Source organism: Dermacentor andersoni, chromosome 6 (assembly GCF_023375885.2).
Source record: "Dermacentor andersoni chromosome 6, qqDerAnde1_hic_scaffold, whole genome shotgun sequence".
NCBI classification, from domain to species: Eukaryota; Metazoa; Arthropoda; class Arachnida; order Ixodida; family Ixodidae; genus Dermacentor; species Dermacentor andersoni.
In genome coordinates this window covers 23,753,105-23,773,779 of record NC_092819.1, presented here as the reverse complement: position 1 = coordinate 23,773,779, position 20,675 = coordinate 23,753,105, and the positions used below count along the sequence as shown (strand labels likewise).

At 42.2% G+C, this 20,675-nt stretch overlaps 3 protein-coding genes across 3 annotated transcripts in view; 1 reads left to right on the top strand and 2 right to left on the bottom strand.

Moving 5' to 3' along the window:
- Nucleotides 1–7,345, bottom strand: part of LOC126521401 (Golgi-associated PDZ and coiled-coil motif-containing protein-like) — a 33,686-nt gene extending 26,341 nt beyond the window's left edge. Inside the window, exon 1 of the mRNA XM_050170092.3 lies at nt 6,838–7,345. Within this exon, the coding sequence (XP_050026049.1) occupies nt 6,838–7,053 (216 nt within the window). The 5' untranslated portion in view covers nt 7,054–7,345. The remainder of the gene's footprint in view (nt 1–6,837) is intronic.
- Nucleotides 7,346–7,517: 172 nt separating this feature from the next.
- LOC126521396 (SET domain-containing protein 4) lies at nt 7,518–11,865 on the top strand. The gene is made up of 7 exons (XM_050170087.3): nt 7,518–7,834; nt 8,277–8,403; nt 8,512–8,947; nt 9,363–9,531; nt 9,681–9,771; nt 9,853–9,936; nt 10,058–11,865. The coding sequence occupies exons 1-7, from the start codon at nt 7,684–7,686 to the stop codon at nt 10,266–10,268; spliced, it is 1,269 nt and encodes a 422-aa protein (XP_050026044.1). The 5' UTR covers nt 7,518–7,683; the 3' UTR covers nt 10,269–11,865.
- A 1,518-nt stretch (nt 11,866–13,383) lies between these two features.
- LOC126521395 (mesoderm-specific transcript protein-like) lies at nt 13,384–20,592 on the bottom strand. Its single transcript, XM_050170086.3, has 10 exons — nt 20,125–20,592; nt 19,329–19,486; nt 18,272–18,408; nt 17,277–17,326; nt 17,137–17,177; nt 16,995–17,062; nt 16,805–16,906; nt 16,100–16,176; nt 15,948–16,008; nt 13,384–15,474 (listed from the first exon to the last, which is right to left on the bottom strand). The coding sequence occupies exons 1-10, from the start codon at nt 20,504–20,506 to the stop codon at nt 15,309–15,311; spliced, it is 1,242 nt and encodes a 413-aa protein (XP_050026043.1). The 5' UTR covers nt 20,507–20,592; the 3' UTR covers nt 13,384–15,308.
- Between the last annotated feature and the right edge of the window lie 83 nt (nt 20,593–20,675).

The following is a 20,675-nucleotide window of genomic DNA, read 5'->3' as shown; positions in this document are numbered from 1 at the left end:
TTGCATCTCGTTTTTCTAAACCAGCTAAATTTGATAGAAGAGATATGTTCTTCAACACCTCGTTTTTCACACACTTGCTCAGACGATAGTCATAAAGTTTAGTAATTGGTAGTAAGTTATACTTTAAGAAAAGTGCGGCCGTATGGTAGGTATGCGGAACATTTTCAACAATTCTTAGAAATTTTTTCTGTAACAAGTGTAGTTTCTGAAGATTGCCTGCTGTTGTTGCACCCCAGGTTAAATGGCAATAGCTGAAATGCGATTGTATCAATGAATTATATAGCATTAGCATTACATTTCGCGGTAGTATCTCACGGTTCTTGTAAAGAAGACCAATAATACGTGAACATTTATTTGTTACAAAGCTGACATGATCATCCCATGACATTCTTTCATTAAATAATATACCTAATGTTTTAAATGAAGGCACAACTTCTAAAGGTACGGACTGAAGGAATATATTCTTAGTGAGACGGACCTTCTTGTTTCTACCTCTGAAAACAACGACTTTAGTCTTTGCTGTGTTAATCCGCAACGCATTTCTGCTACTCCAGTTTTCTATTTGCCTCAGTGCATTGTTTGCAGTATCTGTGAGTTCGGCTGCATTATCTCCGGCAAGAAAAATACTGGTGTCGTCAGCATAGATGATAAATTTAACGAATGGAGTTGCATGTACAATGTCATTGATGTAAAGATTAAACAGAAATGGACCCAAAATGCTACCTTGTGGAACGCCACAGCCTACAGATTGCATATCTGAGAGGAGACCATTTATTGCTACTGCCTGTTTGCGATCCATGAGGTATGACTGCACAAGCGATAGTGCATGGCCGCGGAAGCCACAACGCTCAAGTTTACGAAGAAGTATTGTATGGTTTAATAAGTCGAATGCCTTCGAAAAATCAAGAAAAATACCAATGACTATCCTATTATGTTCGAGTTCGTTCAATATATATTCTCGTTGATCTAATAGTGCAAGTTCAGTAGAGTGGTGCTTACGGAAGCCATACTGAGCTGCTGTTATAATTTTGTGTTTTTCTTCAAACTGCAAAAAGTTTCTAAGTATTACTTTTTCTAGTAGCTTAGAAAACACGGGTAAGATAGATATTGGCCTGTAATTCCCGAGCTGGTTTTTATCACCCTTTTTAAAGATAACTGTTACACGTGCAATCTGCATTTTACGAGGAAATACAGCGGTACTGACACAAAGGTTTAAGATATGCGTGATGTATGGTAAAATAAGGTCAAAAATATACCGTATAGGCTTTATCTGGAGGCCATCAATATCAATGGATGTGCTATTGTTTAGTTCGTGGAAGGCTGTCATTACATCTGCTTCTTCAACCGGTTTGAGAAATATAGTGTCGCTTATATGAACGACATCACTGAGATTGTTATGTGGGACTTGATTTCTAGAAGCGCAAATAAAGTGCGTATTAAACGTATCTGCTAATTCTTTTCCAGTTATACTTACACCATCGATATTTAGCATATTTAATTCACCTGATTTGCTATTTCTCCCCAAAATTGCGTTTAGCCTCTTCCACATAATGTCGACACGACCACAAGTTGACGTGAATTGATTTGTGTAATAGGCGTTTCTGGCTTTCTTGAGCTCAGTATTCAAGCGGTTACGATATTTTTTAAACGCTGTCAGATCACATTCAGCTCTCGATTTAATAAACTTATGATATAGGATGTTCTTTGTGTTTATCTTTGCCACCAACTCCGGTGTGACCCATGGTTTGCGACTGTGACGCCTTTGTTTTTTTGTTAATATTGGGAAACAGGCCTCGTAAATCGGCTTCAGAATACCTAAGAATGCCTCGTAAGCATTATTGGCGTCATTTTCTAAAAGGACAGGCCTCCAGTTGTTCTTTTCTACCGAGTTTCTAAATGTCGACAGTGTTTTTTCAGATATAAGTTGGAAAGAATATGTTGAACTACGTTTCTTTTTAGACATGTTTTTAACACACATAAATATTGGCAAGTGATCGCTGATGTCAGAAATTATTACTCCAGATGTGATCATACTAGGGTCATGGTTAGTGATAAACAAATCGATCAGCGATGAAGACGTGATCGTAACACGCGTTGGCATTTTGATTGCATTCAGAAGTCCATGTGTCTTAAGCAATAAGTCTAAACTCATTTGGGATGCATCAACCGATAACATATTAATGTTTAGGTCACCACCAAGGACAATGTTTAAATGCTGACTGGTTGCAAATGAAATCAGGCTTTCAAGAAAATTCAAGAATATGGTTACGCAACCCTTTGGTGGACGATAGCACACTGCAAAAATAGTGTTGTTCAAACACATTGTTAAGATTTCATATTCTTTCACAGAAACTGTGAATCGCTCTAATATTTCAGGCCGCCACTTCTTCTTAAATGATATGGATACGCCACCACCAATACCAGCGTAACGATTCAGAAAAAATGTCTCATAACCAGGAATTCGAAAGACATCATAATCACTTGTAGACCAGGTTTCGCTGATCATGATAGCGTCAATGGGAACATTTAGTTGTTGAAAGAAAGTGTCGAAATATGCTTCTTTACGTCTGACAGATCGAGCATTGATATGAAGACATTTGAATGACGTCTGGAAAACCGGGCCAAGGTAATCTTTGAAGTTCTCTGGGAGTAGATAATTCTTTTCTGTTACAGTCTGCATTTTTGGCAGGAAACAAAAATAAAAAATCAATTTTCCCTTCTTATTGCAGCTTGCCAAGGTCGCAAGAGTGCTGCACTAGCATTGCTGACGCGCCATCAGTCTTTCTTATCAGAATCTTGCCGTTGCTGTGCCAGACATACTTGTACTGATTTGTTTTTGCCCATTCTTTCACTTCCCTCAGCAGTTCTCGATTTCGCCTGGTCAGGTTTTCCAACATGTGAACATTGGCATCCGCAGTGGTCAACTCCCGCCTGCTAGCCCACCATTTGTCCCTCATGCTCTGTCTCGCGAAACGGCAGATGATGCCAGGCACTTTGTCACGCTTTGCCGGCAATCGATGAATTGCCGTGATGTCGTGTTCTGATAGCTGGGGCAATCCACTTTCACCGGCCAAAGCATTAAGTTTGGACAAAAGATTTTCGCCTTCCGTTTGTGGTACACCATGAATTTCTAAGTTCAGTTTCCGGTTGCGCCACTCGAGGTCATCGAGTTGGACACTGAGCGATTCAAGCTGCTCTTTGTTCATTTCTGTTTTTGCGAGCCTAGTCTGGATTGCTTTAATATCTCGCTCATTTTGTTCTGTGCGCGTCAACAGGTCTGTCATCTGTTCGGACATAAACTGCACCGATTGCTCAATTCCATCGACAGTTTCTTTCAGTGGCAACAAAACATTAAGTTTTCGGTTAATCTCCTGAAGTACGACCAACATATCTTCTACGGTCAACGGTGCTTTTTCTTTCTCATCCTGGTTAACATGTGAGGTTGGTAGCCTACATTTCGGGCATTTCCATTTCTGGTAGGTTGATTTCTTAGATTTTATTGTTGCCTCCGACACTCCTGCGCAGCTTCCTACATGGTACGAAAGCTTACAAGTCATGCAAGATATACTCTCTTTGGGATCCAAGATTTCTTGTTCACACTCAACACACTCCATACTGACATAAACAAGGTTCGCTCCTTTGGCAGCAGCAGTGGCAGCAACACAATAACACCCCCCTCAAAAAAAGCCACTAACCTGTAACAGTATGCAGGAGTATTTAGGCAAACGCTCTTCCGAACACTGCTGCTGCCAAAGTGCCGTCTTGGATGCGATGCCGTAGCTTTATAGCAGATGCGTCGATGCAAGCGCCACGCCAGGTGATGCCAGCCGGTGACGTCCGTCCTTGATAACTCTTAGTTGATAACCGGAGTCGAAATGCAGCCTCAGAAAACGTGCGCTTCTCGGCTTATAGTGGTGTCGTCCTAGGATCCAGGGTTATCTGTAACAGTATGCAGGAGTATTTAGGCAAACGCTCTTCCGAACACTGCTGCTGCCAAAGTGCCGTCTTGGATGCGATGCCGTAGCTTTATAGCAGATGCGTCGATGCAAGCGCCACGCCAGGTGATGCCAGCCGGTGACGTCCGTCCTTGATAACTCTTAGTTGATAACCGGAGTCGAAATGCAGCCTCAGAAAACGTGCGCTTCTCGGCTTATAGTGGTGTCGTCCTAGGATCCAGGGTTATCTGTAACAGTATGCAGGAGTATTTAGGCAAACGCTCTTCCGAACACTGCTGCTGCCAAATTGGTGTTGTTTCTCCTCTTAGTTTAGCAAAGATTCCCGACAAGTGCGGTGCTATTCACTACACTTTTCAGTGGCCTATAATGGGTCTCGTGCAGCGTCTACAGAGCAGATATAGAATGGAGGCCTATGTGTACGCGACATGGCCGGCGACGCTGCCAGGACCGGTGGCTACGTGCACGCGTACGGAAAGGCAGACGAGCGAAACAAAAACGACTTTGCGCACCACGAATCCGCGCTAACTTGCTCAGCTTCCTGTCGTTCTAGGCAGGAAATCTGTCTTCGAAGTTGTGGCAGTGATTATGCAAGCTGACAACTGAGTCAGCAAACGAGGGTTCTCACATCACATACTGACGCAGCGGCGCATGTTTGGAGGACGATATATATATATATATATATATATATATATATATATATATATATATATATATATATATATATATATATATAGTCGTAGGAACTTACTGCTGGTACGTGTTTGAACGCAGGTTGAGGACTGACGAACGCGCGATTCTGACCAATCACGTGAGAGCAACGGGCGGTTCACATCAAGCACTGTTATATAATCGCGTCCCAGGTTGAATGAATTTTTAGCTATTCCCTTGTAAGGAGGTGCAAACACCTCAGAACAGCTACTGTCAGTCATATGGCTGTGACAAAAGAGCCTCTCGGATTCCCTTATTCTTCCCGCTCGTTGCATAGCGAGGGCCACGAATTTGGCAGCTTTGATGCCATGAGGTAGGAAGCCTGCTAAAAGTTTATTGGCCGGTTGCCTGCTCCCGAGATCCCGTACCACGTGACGCCAACGGTTGAAACACGGAGGAAGGGGTTGAAAGGATGGATGGATGGAGCCTTAGCCATGAGCGCCGCTGGCACTCGCTACCCCCCCCTCCCCCCCCGCCCCAATAAAAAAGAAAAGTTGTGGATGGCCCACAGTGGCATTATTAAATTCTAAGGTTTTACGCGCCAAACGACGATATGATAATGAGGCACAACGTAGTGGGGAACTACGAATAAATTTTTTACCACCTGGAGTTCCTTGAAGTGCAAGCGTTCTTGCATTTCGCCCCCATCGAAACGCAGCCGCTGCGGGTGGGATTTGATATCGCGCCATCTGACTGTGATATACGTGATTAAGTAAAATTAAAAGAGCGCAAAAAAAAAAAAACGGGGAGGGGGGGGATGCGCGATAAGACTGAACACCACAAGCAGTAGTGGTGTTTAGTCTTGTCCGTGTCTTTCTTTTTTGCGCTCTTTTAATTTTAATACCATGGACCAACTAGCCCAGCAACAAGCCTTGCTGACGAATATGCAGATTCGGCTCTCCCCGAAACTCGGAATGGGCAGTTTCAGGGGTGCCCCTTCACGATAGTTCGGCTGCTAAGCGCGCATGTGGACTACTTGAAGAAAACTGCACCCCATTGCTCCTCTCTCTGTAGCGACTCTAATGACGTGATAATTCGAACTCCACGGCAATTCTCAGAAGTGACATCGCGAAGCATCTTCCAAAAATTTGACAGCTCGGCTGCCTGCTCACGCATACCAGAAATCGTGGACTACTCGCCCTTCGTCACCTTCGCTGCCTGGCCGCGTGCTCTGTTGCATTATGGTCCCTGGAATATTATAGGGACCATAGCTGCAGTACGGCTGCAGCCTGGGACGCACGGTGTGAAGGCGGCTGTGACGGAGAGGCATATTCCACTGAGAGAGCCGGGTCATGTTTTCAAATAATAATAATAATAATAATAATAATAATAATAATAATAATAATAATAATAATAATAATAATAATAATACTTTGCATTGAACGCTTTAAAAATTGTGGTTCTCATTGGAAGGAAGAAAATTAAAACGAAAGCCAGACGGAGCGAGCGCAAGTGGCACGGCTTCCACCCGGGAGTAAAGAAACAAACACTTTTGCATATGAAAATGTGTCGAGATGTTACCGCGCCGCACGCATCTGCTCGCTCAACGTAAAATGTCACTTCGACGCTAGGACACAAATGCGGCCTGGCTGCTGCTGTGACACCTGCCCCTACAATCAAATATAGGGCTAGATAATACAGCCGGTCGAATGACAGACTCGTAACTGAACTCTAGCTCGACGTATATATGTTTATGTACACAGATGCTACCCTGTGCACATAAATGACTTGTGTTCTTGGGTAGTGCATGAACATGGGCCAGCTTAGCACTAATAATAAAGTAGCTTACATCAACCATATATTTATGCACTTAAAAATGAGCCTTCTATACAAAACTGCTCTGCATTTGTTTAATTCTTAATGTGCGCCTTCTCCTACAAAAACTAACGTTAGAACAAAAGCCCAGCATATGTCGGGTAACTCTCTCGCTCCGAAATTAGCCTCACCGGACCCAGAAAACTCGCAGGCATGTCTTGTTACCGACCTACCAGATCGTCACCGGTTCTGCCGCAACTTACACCCACGCTGGGATTAACAAGACACAAATGTAACTCGAGAAACTCTCCGAGAAATATGGTGAGGAATACTCACGACAGCAATCGGACAGCTCCGTATCAGAACTTCCACTTCGACTGAAATGAAGAAATGTAATGAAACAGTAGCGTTCACTGACCTCCAGTTTTTCGTTGGTTTCGAACACAGTCTGAGCCTTGTGACACAGCTGGGCGAAGGCGCTGCTGAGGGCAGACATCCTCCGCCGGGCTTCGTACGTGATGTCGCACTGCTCCTCGTCCACCTCTCCCAAAAGAATGTCCAAGTCCAGGTAGGCCCTGTCAAACTCCTTTTCCAGAAGTTCCAGCCATTTCATGGCCACGGCGGACGTAGCCATGATGAATGGACGTCAAAGCGAGACGTTCGGTTCAGCGATGATGCGTTCGATTTGAGAGGCACCAAACACGAAGGAAAGTGCATGCACGTTTCACTCGGTGCGCGCCGTCAGGGCCTGTCGCTGGGAGGATTTTCAGTATCCCTCGAGCATGTCATAGAAACAAAAACGCAAAACATGCCCGCCGAGGGTGAACTGGTGAAGTGCCACGGCAAATATTCGGAAACGTAACAAACGCGAGCTCCGCTCACCCTCCTCGCACGCGAGCGAAACAGAACATCGACAGACTCGGCTTGGCTCGATTCCTAGCTAACCTCAAATTCGTCAGTGCGAAGAAACACATCTGTATGACGCAGAATAACATCAATAAATTGTATCGCGCGATTACTGCAAAAATAATTATAAAGCGACTAACAAATAACATATACAAAGTGCGCGTAATTCACCATTCAAAAACCGAAACCGATGAACGCGCAATTTGGGAATCATGGCGGCACCATGCTCGGCATGCCATGGAGGGCATCCTATGTCCACTGTTGTTTTGAAGAGAAACTGAAGTTGTGCATGTTCTTTTCGCGTTGTGTGGATTAATCTCATTTTAAACCATTATCAATTGAATGTCCAGGATCTGCAATGGCTAAGAAGGGACGTAACCACAGAAAGAAGGCGAGGCGAAGAGCGGAACGTATGTCGCGCACTGAAGATGTGAGCGCTAATCTTTTGAAGTGGATGACTGCAAACGGTTTCGAACTGCACACGCAGCTGTCTCTCAGGGAATTCCGCGGTAAGCTTTTTAATAGCGTTAACCGCAATTAGGGAATTGGAACCAATAACATACTGACTACTCTGCTTCACATATTTGTCCCAGGGGAGGTTGGGTGCAGCGCTCCTGTGTGTGTGTGGGGGGGGGGGGGGGGGGGGGTTGTTCGGACCCAGTGTTCAATAAATTGAAAGAAGTGCAGGCGCACGTAGAAAAGTAAATCCGGGGCCTGCCCCCGGATTTACTTTTCTACGTGCGCCTGCACTTCTTTCAATTTATTAAACACTGGGTCCGAACAACTACTTTCCCCCCCCCCACACACACACAACACACACACGCACGACAGAAGGATGGAGTAGTCGGTTTATACCTTCATCCATGGTTTAAGGGACCAAAGTCGCTGCAGTAAGGTGTTTGTGCAAAGTCGCAACTTCTGTTGACATGTTCGTTTTCTGTGTACTTGTAGAAACTGGGAGAGGGTTGGCAACGCAACAAGTGCTGTCTTCTGGCGACGCTTTTCTAAGAGTACAAACTTGTCTCCTAATAACCACTCAGACAGCTTTATCAAGCAGCTTACACTATTTTATTATCAGGTTGGTAAGCACACTGGTATACCCCCGCTATTTATGAAGAAGCCTTACATTTTGGCTGTTTTAATTGTTTGGGTTGCAACAAATATACTTATTCATTTTTTTTTCTAGGAATCATGGGCAACTTACTCCTATTGAAGTGTTGACACTCTTTCTTATGAACGAAAAGCTCCGAGGCCATGATTCAGAGTGGCGCTTCTTCATCAAAAGCTTGCCAGCTACCTACACAACACCTGTGTTCCTTGGAAGCAAATTGCTTGCCAAACTGCCCTGCGACCTGTTCCGAAAAGCACAGACCCAAGTGTCCAGGATACGAAGCACTTTTTTAAAGTTACGAACTTTGTTGACAAAGGGAAGCACTGGTGGCAACTCGCTGCTTTCTAGCCTTTCCAAGAACTTTACATGGCATCTGTTTGTTTGGGCTTGGACTGCTGTTAACACTCGCTGCATCTTTAGTGGGCACACGACAGGCCATTCCCTTTGGGACGACGACAAGTGTGCCCTAGCTCCATTTCTGGACTGCTTGAACCACCACTGGAAGGCGAGTGTAAGTAAGCACCCAACGTGACTGTCCATTTTTCTCAAATACTGGGTAATGTTCCAGTGTTAAAATTCTGTGTAGCTCCTTCAAACTGTACATCACAAACACTAGCATGTTAGCAAATTACAGGTCACCATTAAATTACATTTTTTAGTTATTCAACCTAAACAGCATCACCTAGAACAGAAACGGGTAAGAACATGTGACGTGGCACATGTCCAATGTTCTTCTTTGTCCCTGTTGCAAGTGTCACTGTTCAAAATGGATTGCCAACTTGCCCAATTTGCAATGTTAATAACAAAGCTTTCAGGTATTATTGTGCAATCGTTGGCTGTTTTCAACAAATTTTTAGCTTTGGATAGAGCTTAATCAAGGCTTCGTTTCTTTTAATACTTTTGCTTCTATTCATTTCTTGTTGTAGGTGCAAACTGCAATAGTGGACTCCTATTTTGAAATTGTTACAAATAATAACTACCTGCCAAATGAGCAAGTTTTCATCAGTTATGGCTCGCATGACAACAAGAAGCTGTTTCTGGAGTACGGCTTTGTTCTTGCCGACAATCCAAATGACGTGGTTGCAATCACAAGAGGTGAGAAAATTTGACCAAGGCTGTATTTTCAGCTTCATAGCCTTAAAGTTAAATGTCAGTGCCTGCACCATTTAGTGCTTGTGATGAAAGGCATACCCTGTAAGTAGTAATGTCGTAACCACAATTTTAAACAATAACGACCTTTACAGAGCACCTATGTAAGCTTCACTCCTGCAAGGCACAGGCAATCCCGCATTTTTCCTCAAAGCTTTCCTTTCTGGAGGCAAAAAATACTATGAGGTATTCTGTTCTTGCATTTTCTAGTTGCTAGGACAGAGACATTTTATTCCAATTGTCAACAGTAATTCGCATGCATTACAGTGAGTCTTGTGGCTTTACTGCGGATGGATTGACATGGAATGGGCGAATTGTCATGCAAGTACTGTCTCATCCCAAGGCATCAAGGTGTGCTCAAGTTGTATATCAAGGCGATTTGATTGCTCCATGTTTTGTTAGCCTTGTGAAATATGAAGCCGAAGTGGCTTGCCAGTTTATGACATACTGTCATGTCTGGTACTCTTTCTAGGTTGGAGTGGAACAAATTGCTGTTTCGGTCCGGAGAAGAGGAACTCAACGAACAGCAGTGTCAGTTGGTGGTGACCTTAGTAGAAACCATGTTGTGCGACTATGGTGCTCCGCTACCTGAAGGCAAAGACTTCTGCTCACAGACAGTGGCTGCATTTATCAGAGAAGAGACAAAAATTCTCAAGAAACAGCTACAACTCTATGCGAGATAGGTGCACTTCCATGAGTGAATATGGTAGTGTGAAAGACACAGGTCATAATAACTGGTCCTAGTGATGTAGTTTGTCTACTGCACCATGTAAAGAGTGTTCAGCTAACTTTAGTCACTGTTTAAAGTTATGCTGGAGCCCTCTAGAAGTATGCGACAAAATGAGTGTTGTTGGCTAATGCATGAAGCAAGTCAAACTATTTTTTGTATTTTGGTTAAAGGGGTACTGACATGATATTTCTTAATGTTCATTCTTTTTTTGCGTTAAAGCGGCCCTGAAACACCTTTTAAACATAGTAAGAAACTGTTGTTGATCTATTACTAAAGCAGTTGTGAACATGCGAGCCAAATATTATTGTACTGCATGCAGTGTCATGGCAAGGAGCTGGACCCACCAATAGCTATTGACTGATTTCGTGATTGTGAGTGCAGTCTTAGTTTTTAATCAGAAATTGCGAGAACATCTCCATTAAATTGCTTATGGCGCTCTGGGGATGGTCTATATTTTCTATGGTTTAAATGGTCCGAGTCTCAAAAAAAAACAAGGCGGGGGGGGAAAGAAGAATAGTCGAGAATATAATGTCAGTGCACCTTTAGGACTGAAATTAATTACCTGATTATTAACATTTTTAGGCAAAAGTTCTAACGATAACTTTGTAGGGCATTCTTGGAAACGTCTGTTCCAGCAATACCTGCTTTTTACATAATATTTTTCTGCATCCTAAAGAAAGCCTATCAAACATAGAAAAATGCAAGTGACATGGCCACTTGCACGCTGTGATTGCAGTGCTCTCAAGCATGCCACATATGAAGGAACAACAGATTTAGTCTGGCTTGCTGCAGCTTAAACCTTGGCTAAAGTTAGTAGGAACACCCTGCAGAAAAACTTGCACTCACCCATCTGCCCTTCAGTACAGGAGAAATACTGTTTTGCAAGACTTTCACAAGTACTGCAATGGCTGTGCATTAAATAGTACTGAACTAAACAGCTAAGTAGTGTTTGAATGCACGTGCTCTGTGTTGTCATTTATTGAATGTTTTCAGAACCACACGTGAGACAGTGAGAAAGTGCGCAGGTGCAAGCACCACAACTGCTTAATTTTGCAATGGACACGTGAGGTGTCCCATGGTTAAAGTAGCAAAGGATGTGACTAAATCCTGTCACAGAACATCTAGCCGCTTACTTGTGTTTACTGTGTTGACCTAGTTCTAACACGCCCTCATATGTAGTAACATGGCATGCTGTTTGGAGCTGTCTTTTTAAACAGATGGCCTAAATTTTCTTTCTTCTTTTCATGACTGTAAGGTTAGATAGGTGTAGCTACAAACTCAACTGAAGTTGTTCTGACAGTGTATTACAGAGCATAAGTGTCAAGAAATTAAGGCATGAGGGAAATCAACAACTTAATTTTTTTCCTTTTTATTTGAGCGTATCTTCATGCGAACAAAGGAACAACTACACAGTACATTGTGTACTTCAATTACAAATGACATAGCAAGCATGGCCTGGGTTAGCACACCTGCACCCCAACACAATGGCTGTCACACATGTCAGCTTTCCGGGGGTGCAGCCTTGCACGCTGAACTCTTAGCTATATGGGGAGTGGTCAACACCATTCCCATTGACATGGGAGACATTGTAGAGCAGAGTGTGTAAAATAATTATCGGATTCTTACTGACTCGTACGAAGTGGTGACCGAATTAACGGTGCCTATGACAGATGATGCTGTGGCCAAGACCAGTGGCGTAGCAACAGGGGGGGCCGGGGGGCCGTGGGCCCCGGGTGCAAGGGGCCAGTGGGGGGGGGGGGGGGTGTCATATACGCCTGAAGACACCCTTTCCGCCCGCTACACCCGGGGGGGGGAGGGGGGGGGGTGACAGGAGACCTACGGGCCCCGGGTGCCAGACGACCTAGCTACGCCACCAGAAAAAAGCTAAAGAGGATACAGGACAATGGGTCAAATGTTGAAATCCTATTGACACCGGGGCACACCAGAACGGATGGGAGAAACGCAGCCGCTCACGCAGTTGCCGTGCAAGCGGGTGGACTTGATTACATGTACAGCTCCCCACGCTCCATTTCCTCGCCAAACCCCGCGGACCAACATCCATACCTAAAGATACTGGCCAAAGACTCTCCTAGCAGAGCACTGATGCATTACATTCGCACTAAAATAAAAGCAGACAGTAAACGGAGACTATTAGAAGCTACACCAGTACATGTATTTGACGACAAGGGCGGGCTTACTCGCACGGAAGAGGTTTTTTTGAATAAGGTTATGGCTAACGCTGCATACACACACCACACATACTTGAGAAATGGCACCAACGCCAGACAAGCTATGATTGCGAACACTTATACCCGATGCACACATTGCCAGGAGTCATGCAGAGCAGACTTGCAACACCTCATTTGGAGCTGTGCAGCTTTTTGACAAGAGAGATCCAACATTTACTACACGGAGACATTAGAACATCAGGAATTGGGATACAAAATAACCCTGAAACATGGAAAGCCATTGCGACACATGGCAGACAAAGTGGCTTGTTTCGAGTAGTGTAGAAGTAGTCAACCAGCCCATGCGAGAGCGGCGGAACTGAACATGCACCTGAGTCTGCATGAAGTGGAAGATCAAAGACTGAGATGAAGATGTGCTTCAGCCAACAACCCGGGATCCCACATTCCTTTCCCTCCTAATCTCCAACAGGGGCCTAGAGCCATCCCCTTCCTTAAAATAAAGGCTTCATTAATTAATTAATTCTCAATTTAAGCTGACACAGGCCATATGTACTTGAAAGAAACTACGCAATTATTCAGTAGCGATACTGGCAACTGGTCTGTAAACATGCCGCTTTGATATTGCTGCAATGAACTCTTAATATTATATATATATATATATATATATATATATATATATATATATATATATATATATATATATATATATATATATATATATATATATATATATGTATATATATATATATACAGCAAACTGATTTTTCTTTTTGTTAGATTTTGCAGAGTTTAACTGGAGGCCTTGGGTACTGCCTGAATTTAAATTCAGCTTTTTATTGGCCCTATGCAAAGATGTGTAGAATGAAAAGAAAGGTGATGTACAAGGACAACCAATGAACTGATTTTAATTATATCGGCATATATAAAACAGCATTAATCTAATCACTGCGGGGAGCAGCATTTATGTTTAGGACCTCAAATTTCTTGAAAAAATTTACGGGAGGAGGAAAATTCAACAAAACTGCAGCATCGTATTTACAACTTTAACTTGACAATGAAGAGATGCCATGATTCTGTGAGGAAAATGTTCAAGAGAGATATATTGCACATTACTCTAAAATATAACCCAGTTTGTAAGACTGTTGTTTAAAGGATTGCTGACACATCAAAGGTTGTCCTGTATTTTGAGCATTTCTAACTGTTATCATTAAAAGGTGATGTAATTAACTATTTGTTGCACTCTAAACAACTTGAGACTTCACATTACCATTGCAGAGTCGACAGCTCTTTAAAAGAAACAATAAGGCGAGACAGTTTTCGTGTCAGTATTCCTTTAAACGAAGCGAATGATACAAGTATATTATGTAGAGTGAAAATAATAGAGAATATGTCTGCTTTAAACAACTTATCAACAGAACTGCAGTCTGTTTGCAGATTTCTGTCAATATCTGTAAAATAGGATAATGATTTAAAAAAAAAAGAACTGAGGGCCACTTTGCACAGTACTCTTTCTTTAAAGTGCACATATTTTCATATTGGCTCAGACATTGTAAACTGAGAACATTTCTGTGTTTCACACACATTTGAATCAATATGGCATGACCTAAGCCTTTCTCTTAATACACAGACTTCTTAAATGCACTAACACATGGTGGCATGGCCTATGAGCAAGGCAGCCACACAAGTGTAAGATGGTCTCATGTGAGTAAAATGAACTTATAGTAAGTGCATAAGGCAATAAGAAAATGTGCATTTGAGCCCACAAGAATCTTGTATATGAGCATGTATGCGTCTTCAAAACAGTGGTTTTCATTAGCCAAAATTAAAATGGTCGGTCACCACACTCATTCTTCAAGTATGTGTCGCCCAGATGCTGGGTAGTGAGTGACTGGGTGGCTGACAGTTGTTCATACTTAGTGGAATGCTGCATATGTATATGAGTGAAGGCATACTAGCTTTCAGGCAGCACTTGCTAAGGCCGCTTTGTGTTAATCTCAACAAAAACATAACATGGAATGCAGATTTCTCATCAATGGCTCCATCATGCAACAGTTTACCTAGTCATGTAATGGCATCTAGAGCACATGGATTTATGTTAAGGTATGTCACCAATGCATCCAAAAAAATAACGCTTGCCTATTTTAGACATTTTTAACACCCTCACACATTCAACATTTTTCCAGGAAAAATTGAGTGTCTATATTGTTTTGCTCAAAAGTTGTAAAAAACTTTCAATGTAAGAAATTCCTGTTTGTGAGCACTGACAAATTCACCATAAACATTTTTCGATAAAGCTCCTTTAGAGTTTAGGCGTTACAGTTTAACTGAAAATAATAAACTTTCGATGATGATGATGGCAGATTTGGGGGAGAGGAAAAGGGGGAGAACTATGATGCACTTTGCATTAATCAGATGGCAAATGAATATCCTAGTTCACTGCATAGTCAGCTTACTTAATTAGACATGTTATATTTCTCATTGGTTAGCACACTTTAAAGGCTTTTGAGATGGCCCTTTATAAGCCTAACATGAAGTAAAAAGATTTTTAAAAAGTTGAAAGTTGACATACCTTAGTAATCACATTTTCTTTTGACTTCTTTTTCGACCAGTGTTTAAAATAACATGACCAGGCACGGTGGTCAGCTTAAGGCATAGTGGAGAGAATATCACAGAAAGTTCTTGCTGAAGGCATTGCTATGAGATTACAACGAAATATTCATACTGTTCCGAGCCTGTGAAGAAGTGAATAAAAGAGGATCAGTACAGTAAAGTGCCACCCAAGTCGTATAAAAATGGGGTTTGGCCTACAGCAACCTGTCGGGGAGTGCAACAGATATGGTCTTTGTTTTGACACCATGGGCCTCCAAGAACGGTAAATAGCCTGCAACCACTTCCTTGGGAGCTTCAAGGTGCACATAGTGACCAATGTGTTCATGGAGAATGTGGATGCTAGAGCCAGGAACGAGTTTCCTATGGGCAGAAGGCATAGACACAAATTTACGAAGTGCAAACATCAAAGCTCTGGAAGAACTCTGGAATTAACTTGCATCGCTTGCGCTTATCATTACAACATCAAAGCTCTGGAAGAAGAACTCTGGAATTAACTTTCGTCGCTTGCGCTTATCATTACAACATTCTTGTGGCACAAGTAGGTGGAGAATGTCGCCAAGTGATTGTGTACTATCTCTTTACAATTTCAATGCATCTTGCAGGATAAAACTGGTTGTTTGTTGCAAGGACTTTTCTGTACACAAGCGCACTATTAACATTTATTACTATTGTAGTGGAGACTACAAAGTGCCATTACGACAATAATGAAAAGTGCTAGGCATTTGTAGACATTTTTTTTTCAGTAAAGCAAACACCAAGAACAATCCTGTCATGTATGAAATGACGAAAATAAAAATGGCAGGGTTGTGGGGAGAAAGTAAGAAAGCACTGACCTGTAGTGCTCCTGAAATGGTGGTTTGTTGACAGGATCGGCTGGGCCATATATCATGTGAACTTCAAGAGGAAAAGTAAAAATGAAGGAGTTTTTGAGCTGTTTGCTTAACCAACACTCGGGCAGCTCAATGTATGGTTTTAAATTAGTTACCTTTGGAGGCAGACTTTTGCAGCGCTCTAACCCACCTCTCTTCATTTTCGAACCTTTCGTCGATATAAGAGAGGAGCCTAAATAAAAAGCACAAATTACAAATACGTGATGTGCAACTTTGAGCATGAGGTTTCATCACAGTCGTGTAAAAAACAGACACTGACCACATAAAAACACCAAGTTTAGAAAAAAATACAAAAGACGTTTCAACACCCATATGGGAGCCTTATTCACAAGGCTCCAGTAATGCAAACAAGAATTCCATATGAGATAAAGCATCTTTCTTTTTAACTTGTAGTGGTTTATGTGGCCACTGTCCATATTTCTTTTTTTTCTTTTTGCAGAACTGTGCCATGGTCATCCCTGACCAGTTTTGTTCTTGTCAAACCTTAGATTTCAGCGTACAGTTTCATGAGTGGGCATTTGTGTCAGTCACTGCTGCACTGACATAGTACCACAAAGAAGAGCATGCACTTGGAAAACTGTTTCCAATTCATCTGATGCACAATTAACAATGTCTATGGTTGCTAACCAATAGTATTTCATTTGCAATAACCAAGCATAGTTCGCTTACAATATCCATATTTGTGTGCCTCCCAAATTATGAAAGTTCTGGACATTCAATATGGCCTTTACATGCACAGTTCCGTGTACAGAGGATTCCAATAATGGACTTGCATCAAAGTCAGCCATGCAAGTACTTACAGGCCAAATACCCGGTAACCATCTTTCAGCCGAGCCAAATGCCAGTAATTGTGGACATCTGTTGCGGTTGGTTTAGTGTTGGGGCCAAAGACATCAGCCAGTCTGTTAGAGAAAAGGCAAATAAAATTAAATTTTGATCAGAGCAACTATGGAATACAAGACATTGAGAATGAGCAGGACCGAAGCTTACGCTACTCTGAAGACCAGGTGGTTCATGAACCTTGAAGCCACAACACCAACGACAGGCATTCTCAAGATCTGCAATGCACAACAGATGCTGAGAGAAGTAAGTCACCGTAATTTATTTAAACTTAAACTTTCAAAAACATTACCAATTGAGACCATCTTGGATGATGATGTTGAGGCAAAATTCCTAAGCAGGCAAATAAAGCAAGTTGTAAGAACGTGTCCCAAGTCCCCATACATCCAACACTTATAAACAATGAAACATGTGCAAGCATGAAGTACGTACCACCATTCATCATACACAAAGTCGAAATTTCAAATGACAGGACACCTTCCCTGGAAGCAAACGGAAGATGTCATGATAACTCGGGATGCACATTGGTGCACACACTGACCTTGGGAAAAAGGCGCAGTTCCCATTTTTGACGCATACACACAGAAAACAAAGACATCCTAATGAAGTTCCAACGACAATGTTTGTCCAAGCTTACCAGTTCAGAGTAGACTTGAGACAAATATATCACCATGCGCTACCTTCGAATTTTCTCGTTCCACTGATAATATGAGCTTAGTCGTAGCAGCAAACAAGAGTCTCTTCAATGAGGCATGTACGTTTAACACACAGCTTGTTTAAGCCAGCATGTGGTTAATATCTTAGTAAAACAAAAAAGAAAGGGGGAGGGGGGAATTGTCTGAATTAATACTAGCAGGTTCTCCAACAGCAAAATAGAGTTCACAAATTTTTGGTATGAAGGCCAGTCATAACTGGTCTTCATACCAAAAATGAACTGCATATTTTTTTTTTTTTAGCAGGCTGCAAAGGACCATATAGCCTGTGACCATTACTGCTGCCATGTGAGGGCCTTCAGGCACATTAAAGCTGCATGTCGCAGCTTTTCACCAGCAAGACCCCCAACAAAGTTAGTTGGAAACAAAAACATTTCTTATTTCTGCCACATCCAACAGCACAAAAGACTGAAGAACATGAATACAGTAACAGCTGAACACACTGTTACATTACGCCATACTCTAACTAGCCCAAACCTTGAGGTTGCTTAGCTATATCACCAGCGGCAGTATTGCTAACCAGTGGAATACAAAGAACTAAGCTACAACTGAAATCAACAGGCTATAACTGTAGACTGTGCAACAAGGAAAGAAATGTCCTGAGGCTCGTAGGAATGACCTCTGCACAGTGACAAAATGTCTGCGTGCGCGCGAAATGCACTGCAAAATTATTGGTAGCACTGTTCAGAACTTGAGAAACAATAATTAACTTACTGTTGCCTAGCAAGAAGTTCCTGGGCCACTGTGTCTCCGATATCATGAGCTAGGACATGAACACTGCGCAAGCCCAATTTCTTCATCAGGGCTTCAGTAATGTTGGCTTGTTCAAAGATGGAGTAAGTGTGAAACCTCTAGAACAAACAAGGACATGACATGTGTGAAACCTCTGAAATCAGCAAGTACATGCTGCTGCTTCATGAAAAGTGGCTTGCTAACTTAAGAATTTTCTCTGATGGCCATTTGTGCTAAATTACAACTCTCGCAAGTTACCAGGAACAAAGCAGAACTTCTAGCAGTTTTGGAATACCTTTACATATTCATCTTTTTTCAATAATACTGGTTATCACCTTTGAGCATTTCTGAATATTTTCAACCAAGTTCCTGTCTATCTGCTGACATTTTAGAATTGCACTAAAGTGCATGTTTGCTGGGCCACCTGAACATGGAGATTATGCTATAGAGGCCAATATTTTTACAGAACCTGTAGCAAGCATGGATAACACTTATGGTAAGCCAACTTGGGAAATTATAGAGACTGCTTTATGCAGTGACTAGGTCTTTGAGGCAAACAATTAGCCTTCTTGCAATTTTTTTTATTACGTATAACACACGCAGGTATGCAACCCTAATTTTGCTGTTGCAGTGCAAATGCACACATGCATGCATACACACATTGCAAAGGTTACAGCACACACTGCAAAAGTTATCTGAAGCTAACAACTTTTTAGTAGTTTGAATAGAACTCCAATTCTGAGTATTAATGTTTCTCATCTGTGAGCATAACAATTAGTGCACAGAAAGAAAGTAATTTCTTTTATTTCACTTGTGTAAATAAAGGCAGTATATATAATGCTACAGCGTTATATATTAAAGTATTCTTTTATTTCTCCCATTTCACTGGGCAATAGCGTCCATTACTAAATGAACTTTGACATGCTTTACGCATGCACAGTGAGGCAGTCAAAGAAAAATTTTCATCCATATAATTAATCGGACCACTATATATGTGCTTCTTTACAGAATCGTGTTTCAGTGGAGACTACATACTTACTGGCTTATCACTGTAGCCTAATCCCAGAAAATCAAACAGCACAATTCTGCCAAATATTTTTCGCAGTGGTGGCAGGACCAAGTAGTAGTCAAAGCTGGAGGTTGGAAAGCCATGGAGACACAGTAGCACGTCCTTGTTTTCTGCATTGCCCTTGACATCTGCAACAAAGAAGTTGGCACGCATGTACACAAGTAATATTTTCAGCGGATGCCGAAACTTGAAGATAGAAAAAAAAAAAGGCTGACTGTAGAAACGAAGGTGGCGATATGGGCTTGTTGGTCGGTCATCATTGAACGGTATCTGTATAGCGCAACAAAACAGACACAAGAAGAAGAAACGAAGATGAATAAAAGCGCTTGTCTTCGTTTCTTCTTCTTGTGTCTTTTGTCGCGCTTACAGATACCTTTTAATGTAGAAACGAAACTCGCCGGTCTATCTTGTGCAAGGTAAAAAGTGAAATCTTCTCGTCGTTTACTAATAACAGAAAGCTTTCGACGATGAACCAAACTCAGGCGGTCCCAGAGTTTATAGACGCTGCTAAAATTTAGGGAGACTTCCCAACGCGTTTAGGTCAGTCTACTTGCACTCAACCATTTCTTTTTTCCTTGCACATTCCACGGCTGGATAAACAACGAACCAGCACAGACAGTGCAGAGTTCGTTGCGGTGAAAAGCAATTCACTCAAACAAGCTCGAAGTGAGAACATGTCCTTCGCGGTTGCTTTGGGTGCGGTTACAGACGCTATAGAAAAGCTGGTGCATTTGCCAGCACAAAACAAAATGTCAATGAAACTTACCTTTAAAAAATATGTCGTAGTCCTGAAACTTGAAGTACGAACCACCGTCTTCTTTTTCCCACTGATAAAGTAGCGGTGATTTCGGCGGAGCGGGATAAGTGTGAAAAATGGCAAAAGCCGCAGCGCAGGCAGCAATCAAAATGCTGACAAGCGTATTCATAGTAAAGCCGCCAGCTTTAGGTTCATTAGCGCAACAAAACTTTCTGCCGGCCAAATTTTCACGGAAGCAGCGCGCCCACTTTTCCAAAACTAAAGATGCGCCTATTTTTTCTGTTATTAACGATAGATGACAGCACGTGCGCAGAAGCTTCTCAATAACGCCGAGAGACGGCCAGCAACCACAAAAACCCCGCACTAGCGAAACCGAAATCGAAATTGTCATTTATTCGTGCGATGGTTATTTAGAGCCGCACTTTCACCAAACGGCGTCCCGAGTCTTTCGTTGCAGCAATTCATAACGACGCAGTTAACGTCTCATGACCAGTTGTGACTATATTTTAGCTTCTACGTGAGGCTAGCGTCACCAATTTGTAGCTTGTGCTGCTCAAGGT

What these genes read in the sequence shown, in the direction of transcription:
- LOC126521395 (XM_050170086.3), bottom strand. Translation starts at nt 20,506, where the DNA reads ATGACAATTTCGATTTCGGTTTCGCTAGTGCGGGGTTTTTGTGGTTGC. An exon ending in CACCTGGTCTTCAGAGTAGC is followed by an intron (nt 16,907 to 16,994) that starts GTAAGCTTCGGT and finishes TTTCTCTAACAG; the next exon opens with ACTGGCTGATGTCTTTGGCC. An exon ending in GCAAAAGTCTGCCTCCAAAG is followed by an intron (nt 16,009 to 16,099) that starts GTAACTAATTTA and finishes TTCCTCTTGAAG; the next exon opens with TTCACATGATATATGGCCCA.
- LOC126521396 (XM_050170087.3), top strand. Translation starts at nt 7,684, where the DNA reads ATGGCTAAGAAGGGACGTAACCACAGAAAGAAGGCGAGGCGAAGAGCG. An exon ending in ACCACCACTGGAAGGCGAGT is followed by an intron (nt 8,948 to 9,362) that starts GTAAGTAAGCAC and finishes TTCTTGTTGTAG; the next exon opens with GTGCAAACTGCAATAGTGGA. An exon ending in CGTGGTTGCAATCACAAGAG is followed by an intron (nt 9,532 to 9,680) that starts GTGAGAAAATTT and finishes CGACCTTTACAG; the next exon opens with AGCACCTATGTAAGCTTCAC.